Below are 24,443 nucleotides of genomic sequence, written 5' to 3' on the forward strand. Positions count from 1 at the left end.
CTCCTTCCACAGTTTGGCTATCGTGGCCATTGCTGCTATAAACATCGGGGTGCAGGTGTCCCTGCGTTTCACTGCATCTGTATCTTTGGGATAAATCCCCAACAGTGCAATTGCTGGGTCGTAGGGCAAGTCTATTTTTAACTCTTTGAGGAACCTCCACACAATTTTCCAGAGTGGCTGCACCAGTTCACATTCCCACCCAAAATCTTAAAAGGAAGATGTGAAGAATGACATGCTATCAGGGGGCTTTGAAAAGCTCTGACAGATTTCTGTGGATCTGGAAGGCTGTACAAGTCCAGTATTGTATGTATGCCTAGGAAAGACTTGAAAGGGCCCCAGTTTCTCACCTCTGGCTAATCTTGAGTCCCTGTGCAAATAGGAAGTGAAGGCAAGGCAGAGTTACTTGAGTTGCCTGCTTGAGTGTTGGAAGTGTGCTTCAACACACATAGTTCCTTGGCAATGTCTGGGACACTTATTCATCAAGGCACTTAAGGAAATCCCTGAGCAGTCATGAACTTATCACTAAGTTATTTCTTTTTTGTAAAGATTTTATTTATGTATTCATGAGAGACACATGGAGACAGGCAGAGACACAGGCAGGGGGAGAAGCAGGCCCCTCGCAGGGAGCCTGATGTGGGACTCTATCTCCAGAACCTGGGATCACACCCTTAGCCAAAGGCAGACGCTCAACTGCTGAGCCACCCAGGCATCCTGAACTCACCCTAAGTTAACTGAGCAAAGACTTCAGTAGCTATAAACTCTGGGGAATTATAGATTTTACAGAAGTATTATATGAAATTCACTAATCAGACAAATGAAGCAACAACAAAATATAGCAAACAGCAGGGTTGCCACATTATATTACCTAAAACGCCCAGTTTTCAGTAAATTATGATACGTGCAAAGAAAAAGGAAAATATAGTCTATACACAGGAAAAAAAGTATGCAATACAAACTGTCCTTGAAAGAATCTAGATGATGAACTTACTAGACAAGTAGTAAATCTATTATAAATCTGTTCCAAGAACTTAAATTGTGTCTAAAGAATTAAAGGAAAACATGAAAATGATTTCTCACCAAATAGAGCATATCAAAGAGGAGGTAGAAATTATTAGGAAAAAAAAAAAAAAGCCAGGTAGAAACTCTGGGGTTAAAAATACAGTAACTAAATTCAAAAAGTTACTGGGGGTTGGGGTGCTTAACAGATTTGAGCTGACAGGAGAAAGTGAATTTGAGAATAGGTTTGTTAAGATAATTAAGATCAATATCAAGGTAAGTATAGATCCAATCTAAGGAACAGGAAGAAAAATAGAATAAGGAAAAATAAAGAGAGCCTCAGAGATCTGTGGGACATCATCTAGCATACTGATATCTCCATAATTGGAATCCCATAAGGAGAGGAGTAGGAGAAAGGTGCACAAAGATTATTTGAAGACATAAACTCCCAGAATTTAGTGACAAACATTAATCTGTATATCCAAGATGACCTCTAATAAGGACATCAATACCTAGATGCATCATAGTGAAACTGTTGAAAGATAAAGACATAGGGATACTCTTGAAAGCAGTGAGGAAAGTGACTTACCGGTTTTTGAGAGATCCTCAAGATTAACAGCTCACTTCTCTTCTAAGACAATGGAGCTCAGAAGGCAGTGGGCTGACATCTACAAAATGCTGAAAGAAAAAGATTGTCAGCCAAGAATTGTGTATTCAGCAAAAGCATCCTTCAAAAATGGAGAAATTAAGATATTATTAAATAAACAAGAGAGAGGGAATTTGATGTTCACAGACTGCCATACAGTAAATACTAAAGTGAGTGCTTCAGGCTGAAATGAGAGGCACTAAAGAGTAGAATACATGTAGAAATAAAGAGCAATGGTAAAGACAACTGTATAGGCATGTATAATGTTATAGTACTTTAGAATAACTTTTTGTCTTTTATTTGGTTTAAAAAACAACTGCATGTAACAATTTCAGTTATTTTAAATACAGTTTAAATAAAACTACTGATGAGTTTATAATGTATAAAGATGTAATTTGTATGACAATAATAGTATAAAGGGGGGAGGGGAGAACAGAGCATATATATTGGAGCAAAATTTCTCTATACTATTCCAATTAAGTTAGTATTAACCCATACCTGGATTGTTTTAAGTTAAGGTGTTAATTATAATCTCCAGGCAACTACTAAGAAAGTAGCTTTAAAAATACAGCAAAAGAAACAAGGGAATTAAAGTGGTGCACTAAGAAATACCTGTTTAACACAAAGAAGACAGTAATAGAAGAATATGGGAACGGAGGTACAAGATATATAGAAAATATAGCAAAATGGCAGATATGAATCCTGCCTTTTTGATAATTAGTTTAGATGTTGTAAGCAGATTAAATACTTAAATTAAATGGCAGAGATTGGGAGCATCTGCACCACCTGAGTGGCTCAGTCAGTTGAGTGTCTGACCCCTGATCTTAGCTCAGGTCTTGTTCTCAGGGTTGTGATTTTAAGGCCTGCGTTGAGCATACTTAAAAAAATAAAGCAGAAATTGGGAGAATGGATTTTAAAAAAATCCAAGTATACCCTTTCTTGAAAAGACACTATAGATTAAAAGATAACAAATGAATGGAAGAAAAGTGATGTGCCTTGTCAGTGGTAACCAGAAGAGAGCTGAAGGGGTTCTGCTAATAGCAGACAAAATACACATTAAGACAAAAATTTAGTGACCTAAATTTTATAATGATAAAGGGTGAATCTCTCAAGATACATCAACTATAAACATAGCTACATCTAATAATAGAGCCTTAAAATACATAGAGAAAAATACATGATGAACTGAAGGGGAGAAATAGACAATTATAATAGCTAGAGACTTCAGTACACTACTTTCAGTAATAGATATACAATTAGAGGGGTGCCTCAGTGGCTCAGTGGGTTGTGCATCTGCCTGCAGCTCACTCAGGTCATGATCCCAGGGTCCTGGGATTGAGCCCACATCGGGCTCCCTGCTCTTTGGGGAGCCTGCTTCTCTCTTTCCCTCTGCTGTCCCCATACTTGTGTTCTTACTCTCTATGTCAAATAAATAAAATCTTTTTAAAAAAGGATAAACAATTAGATATGATCTGTAATGGATAGGAGATTCAACACTATAAATCAGCCAGACTTAACATACATTTATAGATTGTTTCCATCCAATAAGAGAATACACACATTCTTCTCTATTGCACATGGAGCATTCTTCAGAATAGAGTATATGTTAGTTATAAAGAAAAGCCTAAGTAAATTTAAAAGGATTGAAATAATACAGAGTATGTTCTTCAGCCACAATGGGATGAAATAAGAAATCAGTAACAGGGCAGCCCAGGTGGCTCAGCGGTTTAGCGCTGCCTTCGGCCCTGGGCATGATCCTGGAGACCCGGGATCAAGTCCCACATCGGGCTCCCTGCAGAGTCTGCTTCTCCCTCTGCCTGTGTCTCTGCCTGTGTCTCTGCCTCGCTCTATGTCTCTCATGAATAAATAAATAAAATCTTAAAAAAAAAAAAAAGAAATCAGTAACAGAAGGAAATTTGGAAAATTGACAAATATGTGAAAATTAGATACCCTCCTAAATAACTACTGGGTCAAAGAAGAAAATACAGGGTGCTGGTTTGTAAGCTGCTTGGGAGCTTCCTGGGTATAGTCTGAAACTGGGCCCCGTATTTGGAGGGCACAAAGAGGCTGACTGAAGAGGCAGGCCACGTCAGCTTGGTAGGTGGCAGGTTTAATAGCAAAACAACTTACATATGAAGTTTGGCTTGAGTGGCTGCAAGACTAATAGATCTTTGTATCCGCTCACCAAATCTTAAAAAGTTTATTTAGAGGCTTTAAGTGGATTCAGTCATATATACCATCTACATGGTATATATGTATATATGTGGATTCAGTCATATATACCATCTACATGGTATATATGTATATATGTGGTCTCAGTACCACATTGCTCACTGTCTCAAGGCTCTGTATTTGGGCAGTTTTTGGGAGAGGAGAAGGCAAGCGGAACCCATATTCCAAGGACTAGATGGGGTGAGGAGTTGCCAGGTGCCTGGGTCTGGTTCATGGGTTAAATAGGGATTACATCTTCTTGATGATCTCCCTCAACAAAGGGAGATTAAAAAGTACTTTGAGGGATGCCTGGGTGGGTCAGTGGTTGAGTGTCTACCTTTGGCTTAGGGTGTGATCCCAGGATCTGGGATCGAGCCTGCTTCTCCCTCTGCCAGTCTCTTCCTGTCTCTCTCGCTCTCTGTGTGTGTCTCTCATGAATAAATAAATAAAATCTTTAAAAGAAAAGATTTGAGATAAATGAAAATAACCCAATATACCAAAATGTAAGGGATGCAGTGAAAGCAGTACTTGGGGGAAATTTACAGCTGTAAATACCTGTTTTAGAAAGAAGATCACAAATCATTAACTGAATATTTCACTTTAAGAATCCAGAAGAAAAAGAGCAAACAAAACCCAAAACAAGCAGAAAGAAGAAAAGAACAAAGATTAGATCAAAGATTGGTTCTTTGAAAAGATAAACAAAACTGACAAATCTTTAGCTAGATGGACCAAGAAAAAAAAAAAAGGCTCAAAATTACTAAAATCAAGAATGAAAGAACTGACTTTACAGAAATAAAAAGTATTAATATTGAATGCTATGAATAATTGTGTATCAAAAATAAATAAGATGGAGAAATCTGGAGGAAGACAAAAATAACTGAAATTGACTCAAGAAGAAACACAAAATCCGCATACGTTTGTAATGGGTGAAGAGAGTATATTAATAATTTAAACATTTACCACAAGAAAAAATCTTGGACCAGATGGCTTTATTGTTGAATTCTATCAAAAACTTAAATAATCAGCTCTAATCCTTTACAAACTCTTTGAAAAGAAATAGAAGTGGTGCCTGGGTGGCTTAGTCAGTTGGGCATCTATCTGCCTTTGGTGCGAGTCATGATCCCAGGTCCTGGGATCGAGACTCATGTTGGGCTCCCTGCTCAGCAGGAAGTCTGCTTCTCCTTGTCCCTCTACCCTCCCCCTGCTTGTGCTCTCTCTCTCTCGCTATCTCTCGAATAAATAAAATCTTAAAAAAAAAAATGAAATGGAAGAGGAAGTAATACTATCCAACTCATTCTGAGGTCATTATTACCCTGATAACAAAACCAGACAAACATGTCATAGGAAAGAAAGCTACAGTATAACATCCATTGTGAATATAGAGGCTAAAATCTTTTTTTAAGTTTGTTTATTTATTTTTAGTAATCTCTATATTCAATATGGGGCTCTAACAACAGTGAGATCAAGAGTCACATGGTCTTCCGATTGAGCCATCAAGTTACCCCAGAAGCTAAAGTCTTAATTTTTAAAATTTTTTTTATGAAAGATTTTATTTATTTATTCATGAGAGATACAGAGAGAGAAAGGCAGAGAAGCAGGCTCCATGCAGGGAGCCTGACATAGGACTCGATCCTGGGACTCCAGGATCATGCCCTGGGCTGAAGGCAGCGCTAAACCGCTGAGCCACAGGGGCTGCCCCTAAGTAAAGTCTTTAATCAAATACTGGCCAACTGAATCCAGCAACATATAAGAAAGATTCTAATTAGGTCATTGTAAAATTTATCCCGTGAATTCAGGGTTGGTTTAACATCTGAAAATAGCCATGTTAATACAACAAAGAACTAAAAACACCTGGTTGTATTGGTAGATGCAGAAAAAACATTTAACAAAACCCAAATATGCTTTTATGATAAAAGTACTCAACAAACTAGAAATATGAGGGAACTTCTTTACTTGATAAAAAGATATCTATTAAACTCCACAGCTAAGATCCTATTTAGTGCTGAAAGAATGAATGTTTCCCTCTAAGATCAGTACTATGACAAGGATGTTTGCTGTCACTGCTCTTGTTTAATACTGGAGATTGTAGCCTGGACAGTGATTAAAAAAAAAAAAAAAGGAATAAAAGGCATGCAGGTTGGAAAGAAATAGAATGATCCCTATGTATATAGGTCACATCATTCTGTGTATAGAAGATACTAAGGAATCCACTAGAAAACTGTTAGAATTATAAATGGGTTGAGCAAGGTTGCAGTATATAAAATCAATATAGAAAAATCAATTGTATTTTTTTACACTGACAAGGAAACAATTCTATTTATAATAGTATCAAAAAAGAATAAAATACAGGGGATCCCTGGGTGGCTCGGTGGTTTGGTGCCTGCCTTCGGCCCAGGGCATGATCCTGGAACCCCAGCATCGAGTCCCACATCGGGCTTCCTGCATAGAGCCTGCTTCTCCCTCTGCCTGTGTCTCCGCCTCTCTCAGTCTCTGTATCTCTCATGAATAAATAAATAAAATCTTAAAAAAAAAGAATAAAATACAGGGGCACCTGGCTGGCTCAGTCGGTAGAGCATGACTCTTGATTTCGAGGTTGTGAGTCTGAGTCTCAGTAAAATACATAGGAATAAGTTCTTTTTTTTTTTTTTTTTTTCCCATAGGAATAAGTTCTAACAAAAGGAGTAAGGCTTGTACACTTAACTACAAACAATTATTGAAAGGGAGTAAAAGAGTCCTAAGTAGGGACATCCCATGTTGATGGATTGGAAGACAATATTGTTAAGATACCAATAATCCCCCAAGGTTTTTTTTTTTTTTTTTTCCTGAGAATAATGTGATTTTTTTTTTTAAGATTTTATTTATTCACTCATGAGAGACACAGAGAGAGAGGGGGGTGGGGCAGAAGCAGGCTCCATGCAGAGAGCCCAACACGGGACTCGATTCTGGGGCTCCAGAATCACGCCCCAGGCCGGAGGCAGGCACCTAACCACTGAGCCACCCAGGAATCCCTGAATAAGGTGATTTTGAAATTCACATAGAAATTCAAGGGACTCTGGACACCTGGGTGGCTCAGCAGTTGAGTCTGCCTTTGACTCAAGGTGTGATCCTGGGTCTAGGGATCGAGTCCCACATTGGGATCCCTGTGAGGAGCCTGCTTCTCCCACTGTCTGTGTCTCTGTTTCTCTCTCTGTCTCCTATGAATATATAAATAGAATCTTAAAAAAAAGGAAATTCAAGGGACTCAATAGTCGATCAGTTTCAGAAAAGATGAGTAAAGTTTGTGGATTCACTTTCCTATTCTAAATCTTAATACAAAGTAATCAAGACGGTGTTGTTAATGGAATAAGGATAGATATATAGATGAATGGAATAATATTGAGAGTCAGAAATAAGCCTTTACATTTTTGGTCAGTTGATTTTTGACAAGAGTGCCAAGACAGTTCACTGGGGGAAAGAAAAGTCTTTTAACAGGTGTTAGGAGAACTGAACATCCATATGTAAAAGAATCTCACACCATACACATAAATTAACTCAAAATGGATCATAAACCTTAATGCAAAATCTAAAGCTGTAGAACTTTTTTTTTACTATAAAATAAATTATTATTAAATCTCATAAGTCACAAGGCTGTTAGTTAATCTTGATGGGCTTGCTCATATTTCTGCAAATTAGTTTTATTCCATGTGTCTCTTATTCTCCCCATAAGACCCGAGGGCCAGTTTAGGCATGTCCTTCTTTCAGTGTTTAAAGAACACAGTTTCTCAGCTTCAACTGTTTGATATTTCATTTATTTATTTATTTAATAAATCTTTTTAAAAAGATTATTTATTTATTTATTTATTTATTTATTTATGATAGAGAGAGAGAGAGAGAGAGAAAGAAAGGCAGAGACACAGGCAGAGGCAGAAGCAGGCTCCATGCCGGGAGCCCGACATGGGACTCGATCCCGGGACTCCAGGATCGTGCCCTGGGCCAAAGGCAGGCACCAAACCGCAGAGCCACCCAGGGATCCCTGTTTGATATTTTAGACTAATTTTTTCTTGTGGAAAGTTGTCATGTCCATTATAGGATTTTCAGCAGGATTTCTTACCTCTCCTCACTAGGTTGGGTAGAATCTCCCAAGTTGTGACAACTAGTAATGTTTCAGGGTACTGCCAAAACTTCCTCCTGTTGAGAACCTCTTCTCTAGAGCATAAGCAGAAATGTGAAGGCTTCATGAGTCTTCTGCTTGGAGCTGGCTTGCTGTTGCTTCTACTTCATTCCACTGGCCAAGCGAGTCACATGGAGAATGAGTCAAGAGGAAGGGCAGGCCAACCTGCTCATGGGCTAAAGCTGTAGAACTCTTACAAGAAGATATAGAAGTAAATTTTTGTGACTCTGGGAGATGGTTTCTCAGATACACTGACAGAAGTATAAGTGATAAAGAAATTGGAATACATCAGAATTAAAAACTTTCATGCTGTAAAATGCTATCAGGAAAATGAAAAGACATGGATATCTGGCTGTCTCAGTTAGTGGAGCGTGAGACTCTTGATCTTGAGGTTGAGTTTGAGGCCCATGTAGGGTATAGAGATTACTTTAATAAAAGTTTAACCAAAAAAAAAAAAAAAGAAAGAGAAAAGACAACTGAAGAATGCCAGAAAATATTTGAAAATCATATATTTGATAAAAGGCTTGTGTCCAGGATAAAGAGCTGAAAACAATTCAATTAAAAATGGATAAAATATATGAATATACATGTTTCCAGAGAGGATATACAAAAATGTCCAGTAGCACATTAACAGTGATCAGGCAAATGCAAATCAAAACCACAGTGAGCTGTCACTTCACACTCATTAGGAAAGAAAAGCGTGGACTGTAGCAAGTGTTGGCAAAGTTGTGGAGAAACTACAACCCTCATTCTTTTCTAGTGGTAATATAAAATGGTGTTGCCCATTGGGAGAACATCTTGTTAGTTCTTCAAAATATGAAACATAGAATTATCATATGACCCAGCAATACTCCTAGGAGTCCACTCAAGAAATGAAGACATGTTTACATAGAAACTTGTACATCCATGTTCATAGCAACATTTATTCATAGTAGCCCAGAAACATCCCACAAATCCATCAAGAGAGGAAAAGTGGTATATCCATATATCTTGTTCCTTGAGCAGCATGGTGTTAGGGGTATTGAGCCCTGGACATTGAAATATCTGCATGTAACTTTGCCCCCCAAAACTTTATTAATAGCCTGCTATTGACTGGAAGCCTTTCTGGTAACATAGTTCATATTTTGTGTGTTGTACATATCATACACTATATATTTTTAAAAATTTATTTATTAATTTTAGAGAGAGTGCACGTATTATATGCAAGTGAGGGGAGGGGCAGAGGGAAAGAGAGAATCCCAAGCAGACCTCCTGCTGAGTAGGGAGTCTGATACAGGGCTCCATCTCACCACCCAGAGATCATGATCTGAGCTGAAATCAGTAGTTGGACGCTTAGCTGACTGAGCCACCCTGGCACCCCTATATACAATAAAGTAAGCTAGAGAAAAGAATGTGTTATTCAGAAAATCATAAGGAGAGTACATTTATAGTACCATACTGTATTTATTGAAAAAATTCACTTTGGGCACCTGGGTGGCTCAGTCGATTAAGTGTCTGCCTTTGGCTCAGGGTTCTGGGATCGAGTCCCACATTGGGCTCCCTGCTCAATGGAGAAGTCTGCTTCTCCCTTACCGTTTGCCCTCCCTCCTGCTCATGCACACACACTCTCTCACTCTCAAATAAAGTCTTAAAAAAAAGGTTGATTTATAAGTGGACCTGCATAGTTTAAACTCATGTTGTTCAAGGATCAACTGTAATGCAATATTATTCTGCAAAAAAAAAAAAAAAAGGAATACTGATTCATGCTGCCTTGAAAATATACTAAGCAAAAAGAAGCCAATCACTAAAGATCATATAAAGATTTTATTTATCTGAAATGTTTAGAGGAGGGAAATCTATAGAAATAGTAGACTAATAATTGCAAGGGACTGGAGGAGGGAGGTATTGGCGAGTGACTGCTAAGGGGTTTGGGGTTTCCTTTTGGAGAGATGAAAATTTTGTAAAATTAGATTGTGATTAGTACAAATTCTCTGAATATATTAAAAGCCATTGAATTATATACTTTAAATGAGTGAATTGTAAGATGTATGAATTATGTCACAATAAAGCTGTTAAGAAAAGATGTACCATGGCCAAGAGACACATGAGAAGATGCTCAACCTCACTCATCAGTAGGGAAATGCAAATCAAAACAAGATACCGCCTCACACCCATCAGAATGGGTAATATCAAAAAGACAAGAAATCACAACTGTTGGCAAGAATCTGGAGAAAAGGAAACCCCCGTGCATGGTTAGTGGGAATGAAAGTTGGTGTAACCACTATGGAAATAGTGTGATGGTTTCTCAAAAAATTAAAATTCTGGGCTGCCTGGGTAGTGCAGTCAATTAGGTGTCCGACTCTTGGCTTTGGCTTGGGTTGTCATCTCCAGGTCTTGAGATTGAGCCCTGTGTCGGGCTCCATGCTCAGTGCAGAGTGTGCTAAAGACTCTGTCCCTCTGCTTATGCCCTTCCCCGCTTGTGTGCATGCTCTCTCTCTCAAATAAGTAGATGAATCTTTTTGTTTTTTTTAAAGATCTAATTTTATTTATTCATGAGAGACACAGAGAAAGAGAGGCAGAGACAAGGGCAGAGGGAGAAGCAGGCCCCACTCAGGGAGCCCCACGCAGGGAGCCTGATGCGGGACTTGATCCCGGGTCCCCAGGATCATGCCTTGGGCCGAAGGCAGGCACCAAACCACTGAGCCACCCAGGGATGCCCTAAGTAGATGAATCTTAAAAAAAAAAAAAAAAAGTACCACAAGATTCTGTAATTCCACTTCTGAGTATTTATCTGGAGAAAACTAAAACACTAGCTCAAAAAGATCCCTGCACCCCTGTTTGTTGCAGCTTTATTGACCATAGTTAAGATATGGAAACAACCTAAGGGTCTCTTGATAGATGAATGGGTAAAGAAGATGTGGCTGACATGTACTTGTTGTGCACATGTACACACACACTGGAATATTACTCAACTATAAAAAAGAATGAGGGGCACATGGGTGGCTCAGTTGGCTAAATGTCTGACTCTTGATTTAGGCTCAGGTCATGTTCTTAGTTTCTGAGATTCAGCTCTAGTTGGGCTCTGTGCTCAGTGGGGAGTCTGCTTGAGAGTCTCTCTCCTTCTCTCTAAAAAAGAATGTTAATTATATTTTTTGCATCAACGGTGATGGACCTCGAGGGTATTATGCTAAGTGAAATAACTCAGAAATATCATATGATTTCACTTATATATGGAATCTAAAAAAACAAGTAAATGAACAAACAAGACAACAGAAACAGACTCATAGATACAAGAGCTCACTGATGGGGTGCCTGGGTCATTCAGTTGGTTGAACATCTGACTCTTGGTTTCCACTCAGGTCATGATCTCAGGGTTGTAAGATTGAGCCCCACATTGGGCTCTGCTCTCAGTGTGGAGTCTGCTTGGGGATTTCCTTTTCTCTCTGTCCTTCCCCCTGCTTGCATGCATGCTTTTTCTCTCTCTCTGTTCCCCAAATAAATCAATCTTAAAAAAACCCCACAAAAAACAATAAACATCACCACCAAGAACATGGTGGTTACCATGGAAAGGGTTGGGGCTTGATCAAAAAAGGTACAGATTTACAGTTATAAATAAGACATGGAGATGTAATGCATAGTTAAATAGTATGTAGCCACTTTGTATGACATAGATGATAGCTAGATTTATAGTGGTGGTCACTTTAAAAAAAAAGATTTATTTTTATTTTATTATGTTTTTAAATATTTTATTTATTTTATTAGAGAGAATATCTCTATAACAACAGAGATAGCAAAAGAGAGAGCACAGGCTCTTGGCTGAGCAGAGAGCCTCATGTAGGACTCCATCCCAGGACCCTGGGATCTTGACCTGGGCTGAAAGCAGATGCTTCACCATTGAGTCACCCAGGTGCCCCTATTTATTTATTTTTAGAGAGAGTGTGAGAGAGTGAGCATGTGAGTAGGGAGAGGGGCAGAGGGAGAGAATCTCAAGCAGACTTCCTGTTGAGTGTGGCACCCGATGTGGGGCTTGATCTCCTGACCCATGAGGTCATAACCTGGGCTGAAACCAAGAGTCAGACACTTCCCTGATGGAGCCACCCAGGCGCCCTGTGGTGGTCACTTCTGAATGTATATAAATGTTGAATCACTATGTTGTATACCTGAAACTAACATGATCTTATATGTCAACTACACTTCAATAAGAAAAAAGATAGTCCAGTTAACATTTGTCAGAGTTAAGAGTGACTTTATTTTTTTATTTTTATTTTTATTTTTTTTCTCATTAAACTCTTGTTTTAATGGGTATCAAAATTCTGTGACAGATTTTTGGTCAAGACATTTCCATTAAAAAGTACTGATTTTAAAAACTAATAACTTAAAACTGCCACACATGCACAAAAAACCCCCAAATGGTCCACAAAACATTCTCCTTTCCTTCTGAAGGTTTTATGATGCATTGTTATCATTAACCAGTCTTTTACTATTAAACTTAAATGGCCAATTGACACAAACAGTTCTGAGACCGTTCTTCCACCGCTGATTGAGACTGGGGTGGCAGGTATTGGGGATAATATTCATTTAGCCTTCTGAGCTTTTCTGGGCAGACTTGGTGACTTTGCCAGCTGTGGCTGCCTTCTTGTCCACTGCTTTGATGACACCCACAGCAACCATCTGTCTCATGTTACGAACTGCAAAAAGGCCCAGAGGAGGATAGTCAGAGAAGCTCTCAACACACATAGGTTTGCCAGGAACCATATCAACAATCGAACCATATCAACAACACACATAGGTTTGCCAGGAACCATATCAACAATATCAGCATCCCCAGATTTCAAGAACTTGGGACCATCTTCCAGCTTTTTTCCAGAACGATGATCTATCTTTTCCTTCAGCTCAGCAAACTTGCAAGCAACGTGAGCTGTGTGACAGTCCAGCACATGTGCATATCCAGCACTGATTTGGCCTGGATGGTTCAGGATAATCACCTGAGCTGTGAAGCCAGCTGCTTCCATTGGTGGGTCATTTTTGCTGTCACCAGCCACGTTGCCACGACGAACATCTTTGACAGATATGTTCTTGACATTGAAGCCCACATTGTCCCCAGGAAGAGCCTCACTCAAAGCTTCATGGTGCATTTCAACAGACTTTACTTCAGTTGTAACATTGACTGGAGCAAAGGTGACCATCATGCCAGGCTTAAGAGCACCAGTCTCCAGTCTCTACTCGATCCACTGGGACAGTACCAATACCACCAATTTTGTAGATGTCCTGGAGAGGCAGATGTAAGGGCTTATCAGTTGGACGAGTTGGTGGCAGAATGCAATCCAGAGCTTCAAGCAGTGTGGTTCCGCTGGCATTCCGTCTTTATGGGTGACTTTCCATCCCATGAACCTCGCAAGGCATGTTAGCAGTTGGCTCCGGCATGTTGTCACCATTCCAACCAGAAATTGGCACAAATGCTATTGTGTCGGGGTTGTAGCCAGTTTTCTTAATGTAGGTGCTGACTTCCTTAATGATTTCCTCATATCTCTTCTGGCTGTAGGGTGGTTCAGTCGAATCCATTTTTTTTTTTTTTTTTTATTTATTCATAGAGACACACACACACACAGAGGCAGAGACACAGGCAGAGGGAGAAGCAGGCTCCATGCAGAGAGCCTGACGCGGGACTCGATCCAGGGTCTCCAGGATCACACCCTGAGCTGCAGGCGGCGCTAAACCGCTGCGCCACCAGGGCTGCCCAAGTCGAATCCATTTTGTTAACACCAACAATTCGTTGTTTGACACACAGTGTGTAAGCCAGAAGGGCATGCTCACGGGTCTGCCCATTCTTGGAGATACCTGCTTTAAATTCACCAACACCAGCCCCAACAATCAGGACAGCACAGTCAGCCTGAGATGTGCCTGTAATCATGTTTTTTATAAAGCCTCTGTGTCCTGGGGCATCAATGATGGTCACATAATACTTGCTGGTCTCGAATTTCCACAGGGAGATACCAATGATGATACCACATTCACGTTCAGCTTTCAGTTTATCCAAGACCCAGGCATACTTGAAGGAGCCTTTTCCCATCTCAGCAGTCTCCTCAAATTTTTCGATAGTTCTTTTGTTGATCCCACCACATTTGTAGATCAGGTGGCCAGTAGTGGTAGACATGCCTGAATCTACATGTCCAATGATGACAATGTTGATGTGAATCTTTTCCTTTCCCATTTTGGTTTAGGTTTAGCAGTGGTTTTCACAACACCTGTGTTCTGGCGGCAAACCTGTTGTGAAAAAACTGACTTTATTTTTTATAGCATAACAATTTATGATCTTTGGAGTGTTTTCTTATAATTTGTTGTTGACAGTTTCTGTTCTGAGACCCATCCTTTCTATGCATTAGAAAATGTAGAGAATATCCCTGATGATCCTGTAGCCTTCTGTGGCCACACTGCTTTGTGTGTACTTCTTGCTTGTTATCTTATGTGATCCTCATCACAGCCCTTTGTTGGATAGTATTCCCATTTAATGAAGGAGAAACTGAGGCCCAAAGACATTAAGTTGATGGTCCCAGGTCACATAGGTATTGAGACATGGAATAGCATTACAGCCCAGGGTTGATTGCAGGCTTGTGGACCATTGTGTGGACACCTTCAGTGCTAATTTTAGCAACAATGTCTTACTTCAGAAATGGGCTTTTGGGGATGCCTGACTGACTCTTGATCTTGGGGTCATGAGTTTGAGCCCCACATTTGGTGTACAGATTACTAAAAAAAACTTTAAAAAATAGGCTTCTGTTTGGTAAATTTTGGACTTTAGGTTTACTTAGTGAAATCATTTTAAGATTTTATTTATTTATTCATAGAGACACACACACACAGAGACACACACAGGCAGAGGGAGAAGCAGGCCCAATGCAGGGAGGCCAATGCAGAACTCCATCCCGGGTCTCCGGGATCTCGCCCCGGCCTGAGGGCGGTGCTAAACCGCTGAGCCACCGGGGCTGCCCAGTGAAATCATTTTATACACCAACTAAAATTCTTTACTTAGACCAAATTTTATTGTAAATTTCCATACTTACTATCTTCAGATTTTAGTAGGTTGGTATCTTAAAATTGTGATCGGCTCCTGTACTCTGTTTCCAAATTTAGGTTCACAGAACACCAGTACTGTCAGTTGATTAATTCAGCTTGCAAACAAGAAGAAATCATTAACCAGCATGTTATTCCGGAAGAATGACCAAGGGCGGTAATTCTAAAAATCCAAGAGCTTTTATCAAAGCCTATCCGTGCAGAGTGCATTCTTTGCTACTTACTGGGCACAAATTGTGGCTGGTTTTTGGGCAATGGGTGTGGGCTAGTCGAGGTTACTTATTAGCTACCAGAGCTCCTAAGTCCACTGTGGGGATTGCCTGTTAGAGGCTCAGTATCTTCAGTGGCTAACTGGCCTGCTGCATTTTAGATAGGGACAACACAGGGTGGCAAAGACCAGAATCTCTTCATTGTGGAACAAAGATCAAGCCTGGCGAGGCTTAACACTCTAGTCCAGCTACTCTCATTGACAATTTTCCCTTTCAAAATTGGTTTTTGAAGTCAGGGTGGACAGTAGACCTCTCCTCATCCCCTAAAGCTACTGCTTCATCTAAAAAGATAAGATTTTTTGCTAGATTTGCCCCCAGCAGCGTGGGGTGGCTTGGTTGTTGTTGGGGCCCTCTGCCTGGAGAGATGTACAGTGTGAGTGAGCATGACTAGGCTTTGCCAGGAAAGCCCTTGACGGGGCCCTGGTGGACAAGTTGTTCTGTGGTGTCCTCACCTACTGGAGAATGGTGAATTGATGGTGCACCAGGGAATAGGCCTCCTCCCAGGGCATTCTGGTCAATTTAGGACATACATGTTGGTTTGAGTGCATTAGTCTGCACATGGATTATCAGTCACCCGCAGTTGTGCTAGATTTCCTTTCAAACCTTACCTTGGATGGACGTGTTAGAGCTCAGTGCAGCAGGTGGAATTCCCCTTTGGCGTTTTCAGGTTTAATGCCAAGAGATAGCCTTGTTCATCTGAGAGCAGCCTGTGTCCGGTTAAGGGCTCCCTCTCTGGGCTTATGTTGTGAGGGCTGGTGCTCCTTGCCCTCCATGGTGGTATCTGCTGTGAGATCGGGGCCCTGGGGTTGTAGTCCAGTTTGTGACTGGGGCAGTCTGGCCTAAATCTGAGTCCAGGTTGGCTTGGGGCCTTCCACTGTGGTGTGTTCTGGTGATTTCCGCTCTGGCTGGGAGTCCCTGCATGGGCTAACTGTCCCCTCCCCTAGAGAGGGAGCCCAATTCCTCCTGCCTAGCCTTCTTTGTGTTAGTCCTCACTCAGCCCTGGGGGTGGGTGGTGGGGGTGGGGCAATGCAAGGCTGTTGTTAGTTGAGAGAGGGTCAGGTGGGGACAGGGGCAGGAAGTATCTGGGAGACTTAAGGTCACTGAGGCTGCAGACATGAGAGGCCGCCCAACCCTGTTGGGAAGGGTCAAGGGGGTTTCTTAAAGAGGTGACATCCTCACTGCTTAGTTGGAGGGGAAGCTGCTGCAGAGGGCTTGGGGTAAGGGAAGAAGGGGTTGACTGGGGGTTCCAGGGAGTCTTTTTGGGTCCCTCCCCCCCCTTAAAGGAGACATGATGCATGGTGAGCAGGACATCGTACACAGACTACATGAGAGGTCTGGATGGCATCCTTCGCCCTCAGAAGAGGCTCGGGTTTAGTGTACAGGAAGCTGTGGTCAGATGGACCCAAGGACCCAGCCGGAGGCAGGGCAGCATCCAGCTTTAGCATGAACATTCCTGAAGTTCAGGAATCCTGCCTCAGCAGGGAGTCTCCTTTTCTCCTTTTTGTTGTAAAATAAAATGGAGAGACATCACATAAAATCTATGTTTGGAGATGAGTGAGTTATAATAAGGTGACACCCTTGTGACTTCCCCCTGGATGATGGCCCCAGAGACCCTTCCACGTGCCCTGTCCCATTCACCTCCCCTCACACCTACTGCCCTCTCTGCGTTCCTTCGTGCCCTTCTCACCTTTCTCCACAAAGATGCCGATTTCTAAACATTTCCTGTTCTTCAATCTTTTAATCTGTGTTCCTTCCTTTTCCTGACAACAGTCTCTGGAAGACCCAGGACATGTAAGGGACATTAAGTGGTGGAGGTCCTCTTGCATCCCATCGTGTTCTTGGCTGTCTGGCAGCTGGGGATGGAGGCCAGTCACATGCAACTGACACCTTGGCTAGACTCGAGGGGACGCTGTGCTGTTCTCCGCAGGGTCATGCTGTGTCCGTCTGACGCCTTGTGATGCTCACAGCCATCTACCTCTCCTGCTCCGTTCCACTTCCTTTGGGAGGATGCAGAGTGGTGATCCCTTTCTTTCTCATGGACCTGTTGGGATGCATTTATCCAGAGACCCTTCCTTCCTTTGTGGTTCCCAGGGGCACTTCGTGTGGCCGAGGTGGGGCAGCTGCTTGGTTTTATCCCTTCATTTACCAGTTTCCATAGTCACTCGTTCCTTCCTAGCCCCTCTAGGTGACAAGTTAGGTGCTTTTTTTTTTTTTTAAGATTTTATTTTATTTATTTATGAGAGGCAGAGAGAGAGAGAGAGGTAGAGACACAGGCAGCAGGCTCCATGCAGGGAGTCTGATGTGGGACTCAATCCCGGGTCTCCAGGATCACGCCCTGGGCTAAAGGCAGCGCTAAACAGCTGGGCCACTGGGGCTGCCCAACTGTTTTTGTTTTTAAACTGACTACTGCACTTTTTATCCTTTCCGAAGTTCATGCTGTTCCCCCTTTGGCCCATGGAGGCTCCTCACTTGGTGCTGAGTGTTTCTGACAGGGTCCTGGTGGTGTGGGTTCCTCGGGAATAACTGTGAAGTCCAGGCTTGTTGTGGGCCTCACCCAGCTGTGAAGCCAGCAGTTTGGCCAAGTAGTGGGAAGTAGTGCTCCTAGAGCACGACCTGGGCTACCAGATGTTATTCTGTGCCTCCTCACAGGACAGCTCTAGGAGATGCGCATACACATCTTGAAGGGAAGGTGCCTCATGAGGTCATCGTGGACTCCAGCTCATTTTGGACAGCCAGGGTTTTCTCTTGAACCTCCTCCACACCAGGAATCTCAAGGATGCTGGGGGTGACTGGGTAGGCTACCTCCCGATCACTTGTCACCTTTACTCTGTTGCACCCACGACAGGCTCTGAGCCTGCCACTGTCAGTGTGGTGACCGGGGACAGATGGCCCAGCCTGCTCTCCTGCCCCGCCTGGCAACAGCTGTGCTTTCTCTGCGTGTGTACCCATACCTGCATGGCCTCCCTCTTCACTCTCATTTTGGTGCTATCTGATGTCCCCAGAAGCTTGGGACGTCTGCTCATTCACTGGAGTACCACAAGCGGCCTAGGGCATGCTCATGGTGCTCTGGATTCTCACACATTGATCGAGTTTGTGCCAGGCATACTAGGCTGATTGTGCTGGATGAAACGTCCGGGTCTCACATTTCCTTTCTGCACAGAGCTCAGATGTCACACCGTTTTCTTCTGCTGTGAAGTGACACTAGAATCTGAGGCTATCTTCTGATTTCCCTTCTCATATAAGCTGCTTGCTCTTCTTAGATGTTCAGAGGATTTTTTTTCTTTAAAGTCCAATACTTTTGTTAGAAAATATGTTGGTTTGTGTTATTTGGGGTCAGTGTTCCCAGGTACTGATGTAGTAATTTCAGGAAAATCTTTTTTTTTTTTTTAAAGATTTATTTATTTATTCATTCAGAGAGAGCGAAGAGAGAGGCAGAGACACAGGCAGAGGGAGAAGCAGGCTCCCTGCAGGAAGCCCGATATGGGACTCGATCCTGGGACTCCAGGATCACACCCCGGGCTGCAGGCGGTAAACCGCTGCTGCCACCGGGGCTGCCCCAGGAAAGTCTTTCTAAGTGACATGTTGTAGTCTGTTTGGCTGCTTAGTTGGTGGTCTTCCTCAGGGACTCCTGCTGGCCATATGTTGTATTTTTCTCCATTTTCAATAGTTGCTACTTTTTCTTGAATCCTTTATCTTGTTCATTTCTATTTGGTTTAAATAATGTTCCTTGTATCTTCTGTTTCTGTCAAGACCTTTTGTGTCTCTGTTGGTGGGAATGTGAACTGGTGCAGCCACTCTGGAAAACTTGTGTGGAGATTCCTCAAAGAGTTAAAAATAGACCTGCTCTACGACCCAGCAATTGCACTGTTGGGGATTTACCCCAAAGATAACAGATGCAGTGAAACGCAGGGACACCTGCACCCCGATGTTTATAGCAGCAATGGCCACAATAGCCAAACTGTGGAAGGAGCCTCGGTGTCCATCGAAAGATGAGTGGATAAAGAAGATGTGGTTTATGTATACAATGGAATATTACTCAGCTATTAGAAATGACAAATACCCTCCATTTGCTTCAACGTGGATGGAACTGGAGGGTATTATGCTGAGTGAAGTAAGTCAGTCGGAGAAGGACAAACATTATATGTTCTCATTCATTTGGGGAATATAAATAATAGTGAAAGGGAATATAAGGGAAGGGAGAAGAAATGTGTGGGAAATATCAGAAAGGGAGAACGTAAAGACTGCTAACTCTGGGAAATGAACTAGGGGTGGTAGAAGGGGAGGAGGGCGGGTGGTGGGAGTGAATGGGTGACGGGCACTGGGGGTTATTCTGTATGTTGGTAAATTGAACACCAATAAAATAAAAAAAAAGAAAAAAAAAGACCTTTTGTGTTTATTTGTTCTTGTGTTCCTTATAGGTTATTCTTCATTTCTGTAATTCCTTTTATTTTAATTTACCTGACTTCTTTTATCTAATATGTGAATTTTTCTAGGGAATTTTTAGATGTCTTCTGTATTTTTCTTAAGGTCTCTATTTTTTTTTTTTAAGATTTTATTTATTTATTCATGACAGCAGACACAGAGAGATAGGCAGAGACACAGGCAGAGGGAGAAGCAGGCTCCATGTGGGGAGCCTGACATGGGACTCCATCCCGGGTCTCCAGGATCACACGCCAGGCTGAAGGCGGCGCTAAACCACTGGGCCACTGGGGCTGCCCAAGGTCTCTATTTTGAAATAGATCTTTTTCTATCTCTTCTGTTGGAGTGTTTTTTTTTTTTTTTTTTTTAAAGATTTTATTTATTTATTCATGAGAGACACACACAGAGAAAGAGGCAGAGACACAGGCAGAGGGAGAAGCAGGCACTATGCAGGGAGCCCGATGTGAGACTCTCCAGGATCACACCTTGGGCTGAAGGCGGCGCTAAACCGCTGAGCCACCTAGGCTGCCCTGTTGGGGTGTTTTTCTGAGGCATCCTCATTGTTTGTGGGGATACTGTTCTGCTCCTGTTGCCCTGTTTTCTTATAGTCTCCTTGTGTGGGATTCAACCTCAGTGATTGCCTGTTGCTTATTTTTATGTGAAATTAGTTTTCTAGGCTGTTGATGGAGGCACGGTCCAGGGTGGCTTTTCTGTCACACAGTGCTCCCCCTCTGTTGTTTTTACCTGGTGACTGCTTCCAGAGCTTCCAGGCTCTGTCCTGCTTCTGCAGACCTTTCCTGTTCCACTGTTCCTCTCGGGCTCTGTGTGACTCATAGTAGGCCCATAGTCCTTGCTTGGTGGGATGTCCTCATACTCAGCCTTCTAAGCTCACCTGGTCTGCTTTGGGCTCTCCTGTCCCCTGGTCTGGCTAAGACATCACTTACCTCTCTACCGTCTCTCTCATGCATGTATTGTATGATGTCCCTTGGCTTCGCTTTAGAAGGAGTGTGCTCAGAGATGTGAAGTAACTTCCCCTTGATTGCAGAGGGAACAGAGGCCGCTCTGGGATTCCAGCCTCACATGCCTGGTTCTAAAGCCTACTCTTGGCATATTTTCATGCCTCTCCTCCAGGAAACCCTCACCTGCCCTGATTGAAAAAAAAATGTATGTTTGTGTGTTTGTTGTAAATTGGCCATTTTGAAAAAACTTTGGAGACAAAGCCATGGCTTTTTGCCCCACCCCTGGTCTTGTTCCACAGATGGAGCATGCTTAATCATTTGTTTCTGTTTTTCCTGACAGTTTCCTCTGTAACTTTTTGTGCTTTTAGTTTTATTTAGTGATTTTCCAATCTTGGGTAATATATCTGTGGATTTAATGAAAGTTCATTTAGTTCATTCAGCATTACTGCTTATTTCTACTGCCTCCCAATCATTTCCTTATCTCTGCTGTAGATCTGACCCCTTTTGACTCTGTACAACATAGATTTTTGCTACTTGGAGGCTCTTTTCCTATAGGGCTTGAGTAGGTGGAGTAGAGTGCACATACCAGAGAGCAGCACAGAAACAGATTGCTGTACACTTTGTGAGAAACACACATGTACACACACATAGTCACAGGCATGCATATACATATAGGTGCTCATATACAAACACGGGCACACATTTACACACAGGCATAAGTACACATAGGTACACATGGGCATGTGTGCGCGCACACACATGGGTGCATGTACACACACACGGGCTCACACACTGGCACACATACACAGATACATGGGCGTACACACACAGGCACCCATAATAATAATAATAATAATAATAAACACAAGCACCCATACAAACGGGCACACACATGAGCACACATAAACATACACACAGGTGCACACACATGGACACACACACAAGGGTGCGCATACACACAGGTGCACACACACAACACACGTGGGCATGCACACAGGTACCCCCACATGTAGACACAGGTGCACACACACATAGGCATACATACACAGACACAGCGCACACAGGCACATACATAGACACACAGGCGTGTGCACAACACGCAGCATGCACTCACACGGGTGTACACACACAGAGGCACATATACCAACACATGGGCACACACAGACACACAGGTGCATGTACACACAGGCACACGTACACATATACACGGGTGCACACACAGGCACGCATACATGTACATACCTGGGCATATACACCAGCACACACACGTAGATATGCATGGGTGTGTGCACACAGGCACACATACACATGGATATGTATACACATATGGATGTGCACACATGCAGGCACACATCCACATAGACACACAGGTATGCACACACAGGCAAACACATAAACACAGACACATGGGTGCACAAACACATGGGCACACACACACACTGGTGCATGCACACAGAGGCACACAGACACAGGGGCACACACGCAGACACACAGATGGATGCATGCACACACAGGCACATGTACACAAATGCACAGGAGCGCACACATACACAGATGCGCACATGGCCACAGTGCTTGTCTTCTACATTTAGTCCAGGCTGTGTGAAGCTGCTTGTGGTCTTTGTCATGTGAATCAGAAGGCTACCGAGACATCATTTTTATGGCCATTTTAGCGAGGTCCAAAAAAGGCAATTTCAGCAAAAATAACACTTTTTAAGAATGATTTAAGAAACTATTTGCTCTCGACCTGCCACCCTGTGCCATTAAAGCCCACTGTTCTACCTGGTGTCCCTTCCCCCTCCCCTGACCCTTCGGGGAGCCATTGGCTGCTCCTTATCTTCACTGTCATGACTGACTCTGGCTTGCATGACATCATATCTGGTGAGAGGTGCTTGGCTGCTTCCCCCTGCCTGCACCCCTTGTTCCCTGGAGCAACTGTGCTGTGTTTGTTCCATTGAGGGAACACCCACCCCTGCCTGGAACATGGGATCCCCAAGGGCAGGAAGTGTTGTTTTAGCCTATGTCTTGGCACCTCCAATGGTACCTGGTGAATGAATCTGCTCTTGGCCCTGTCCTGACCAGCTGCTCCGTCAGGAGCTTTCTGGGGCCCTATTTTTTTAAACAAGTTAGTAGTAAAAGATAAATGATGTTCTGGGAGTGTCCTGGAGAGAAAGAGGTTGCTTTGCTGGAGGAGGGGACATAAGTTCTGCAAGGGGAGCATAGTAGGCCTGAGCATTCGGACAGTGTTTCTGGAGGAGGACACAGGTGAGCTCCCTGTCTGGGCATCTGTGAACACCTGGGGCTGGCAGTGTTTTGGTGGGATGGATGCCACAGAGGCCTTTCCTTTCACTGCAGATAGAGTCACTGATGCAAGGACTCGCCTAGAGAGGGTCTTTCAAAATAAACTTTGTACCTGCTTTCACAAAGTGATGGGAATTTACGGAGATGTGTTTTCATGTACAATTCTCCATGTCCTGTGTGATGAATCATTTCTTATATTTCTACAGTACTTGTCCGCTATGTGGCCCTTAGAAAGTCTTCCACACACTCTAGGCCTTGGTCTCCACAGTTGGTCAAGTGGAGTAAGACTGTCTATGGTCTGATCTTCATTCCACATCTCACATGCTCCATGCACACAAATATTTGTTGGATTAAGTCCAATTTAGCAATAGATCTAGGATGTGGGAATGTTTGTCAAGTATCTGCTATACCTTCTATCTCTTTTACATATTATGGAGAAAACTTCAACTTCATTGCATATGTTAAGAGTGGATTTATCATGTTTTGTAGGTCGTTGAACTTCATAAAGAATGAAAATTGGCAGCCTATAATAGTTAAAACTTTATACTTTAAAAAATTCTCCATGGCCGTAATAGTCAATTTTAGGAGTAAACTATTAGCTGATAATGATTTATTGTGGAAAATGGTTAGCAGGAATTATTTGTGCTTTCAATTCCAGAGCTGTGGCAAAAGGTAGGATTAATTAAAAATTAAAAATGGCATTGTAGGGGATCCCTGGGTGGCTCAGCGGTTTGGCGCCTGCCTTTGGCCCAGGGCATGATCCTGGAGTCCCGGCATCGAGTTCTGCATCGGGCTCTCGGCATGGAGCCTGTTTCTCCCTCTGCCTGTGTCTCTGCCTCTCTCTCTCTCTCTCTTTCTCTGTCTCTCTCTCTGTCATGAATAAAATAAGTAAATAAATAAAATTAAAAAATGGCGTTGTAGATCCCCTCCCTTTTTAGAGTGGCTGCTTTCCTGTGTGGTGCTTATGGACTTGCCCTGTTTTGACTTGGGGAGGGCCTGTGTCAGGGCCCCCGGCTTCTGTCCCAGCCACCTCCCTACTGGTTTTGGCTGTTGGCTGATCACTTCTTTCCTTGACTCCTAAAAGCAGTGATTCTGATGTATTGGTCTTATCAGGGGACAGACATTTGCTCAGAAATCAGTTAAGAATGCATTTGTGTTCTTGTTTTTTTAGGTAAAAGTAAAGAAGCAGAAATAAAGAGAATAAACAAAGAACTGGCAAACATTAGATCAAAATTTAAAGGTAAGTGCATTCAGTCTTTTTCGTGAAATGGGCTTTTGTAAATTTTATACAGCAGGGACTAGTTTCCTAATGCCATATTAATTCTTCCCATTCAAACCGAAGTTCTAAGTTAGCACCATTACTCTCTTGGCGCTGTTAGAGTTAAAATGTGTTTAAAGGTTTTATTTATTTATTTGTGTGAGAGAGTGAGCATGAGTGAGTG

The 24,443-nt window shown here is 42.5% G+C and overlaps 1 protein-coding gene across 4 annotated transcripts in view; it reads left to right on the plus strand.

Moving 5' to 3' along the window:
- The window catches only part of AP2A2 (adaptor related protein complex 2 subunit alpha 2), a 96,017-nt gene that overhangs the window by 23,813 nt on the left and 47,761 nt on the right, over positions 1-24,443 (plus strand). For 3 of the 4 annotated variants that reach the window (XM_025451911.3, XM_025451912.3, XM_025451909.3), the window contains exon 2: positions 24,173-24,241. In XM_025451911.3, the coding sequence (XP_025307696.1) occupies positions 24,173-24,241 (69 nt within the window). Of the gene's footprint in view, positions 1-17,971; positions 18,116-24,172; positions 24,242-24,443 lie in introns of all 4 variants that reach the window. The other variant, XM_035701520.2, reaches the window with a different exon arrangement.

This window comes from Canis lupus, chromosome 18 (genome assembly GCF_003254725.2).
Source record: "Canis lupus dingo isolate Sandy chromosome 18, ASM325472v2, whole genome shotgun sequence".
NCBI lineage: Eukaryota > Metazoa > Chordata > Mammalia > Carnivora > Canidae > Canis > Canis lupus.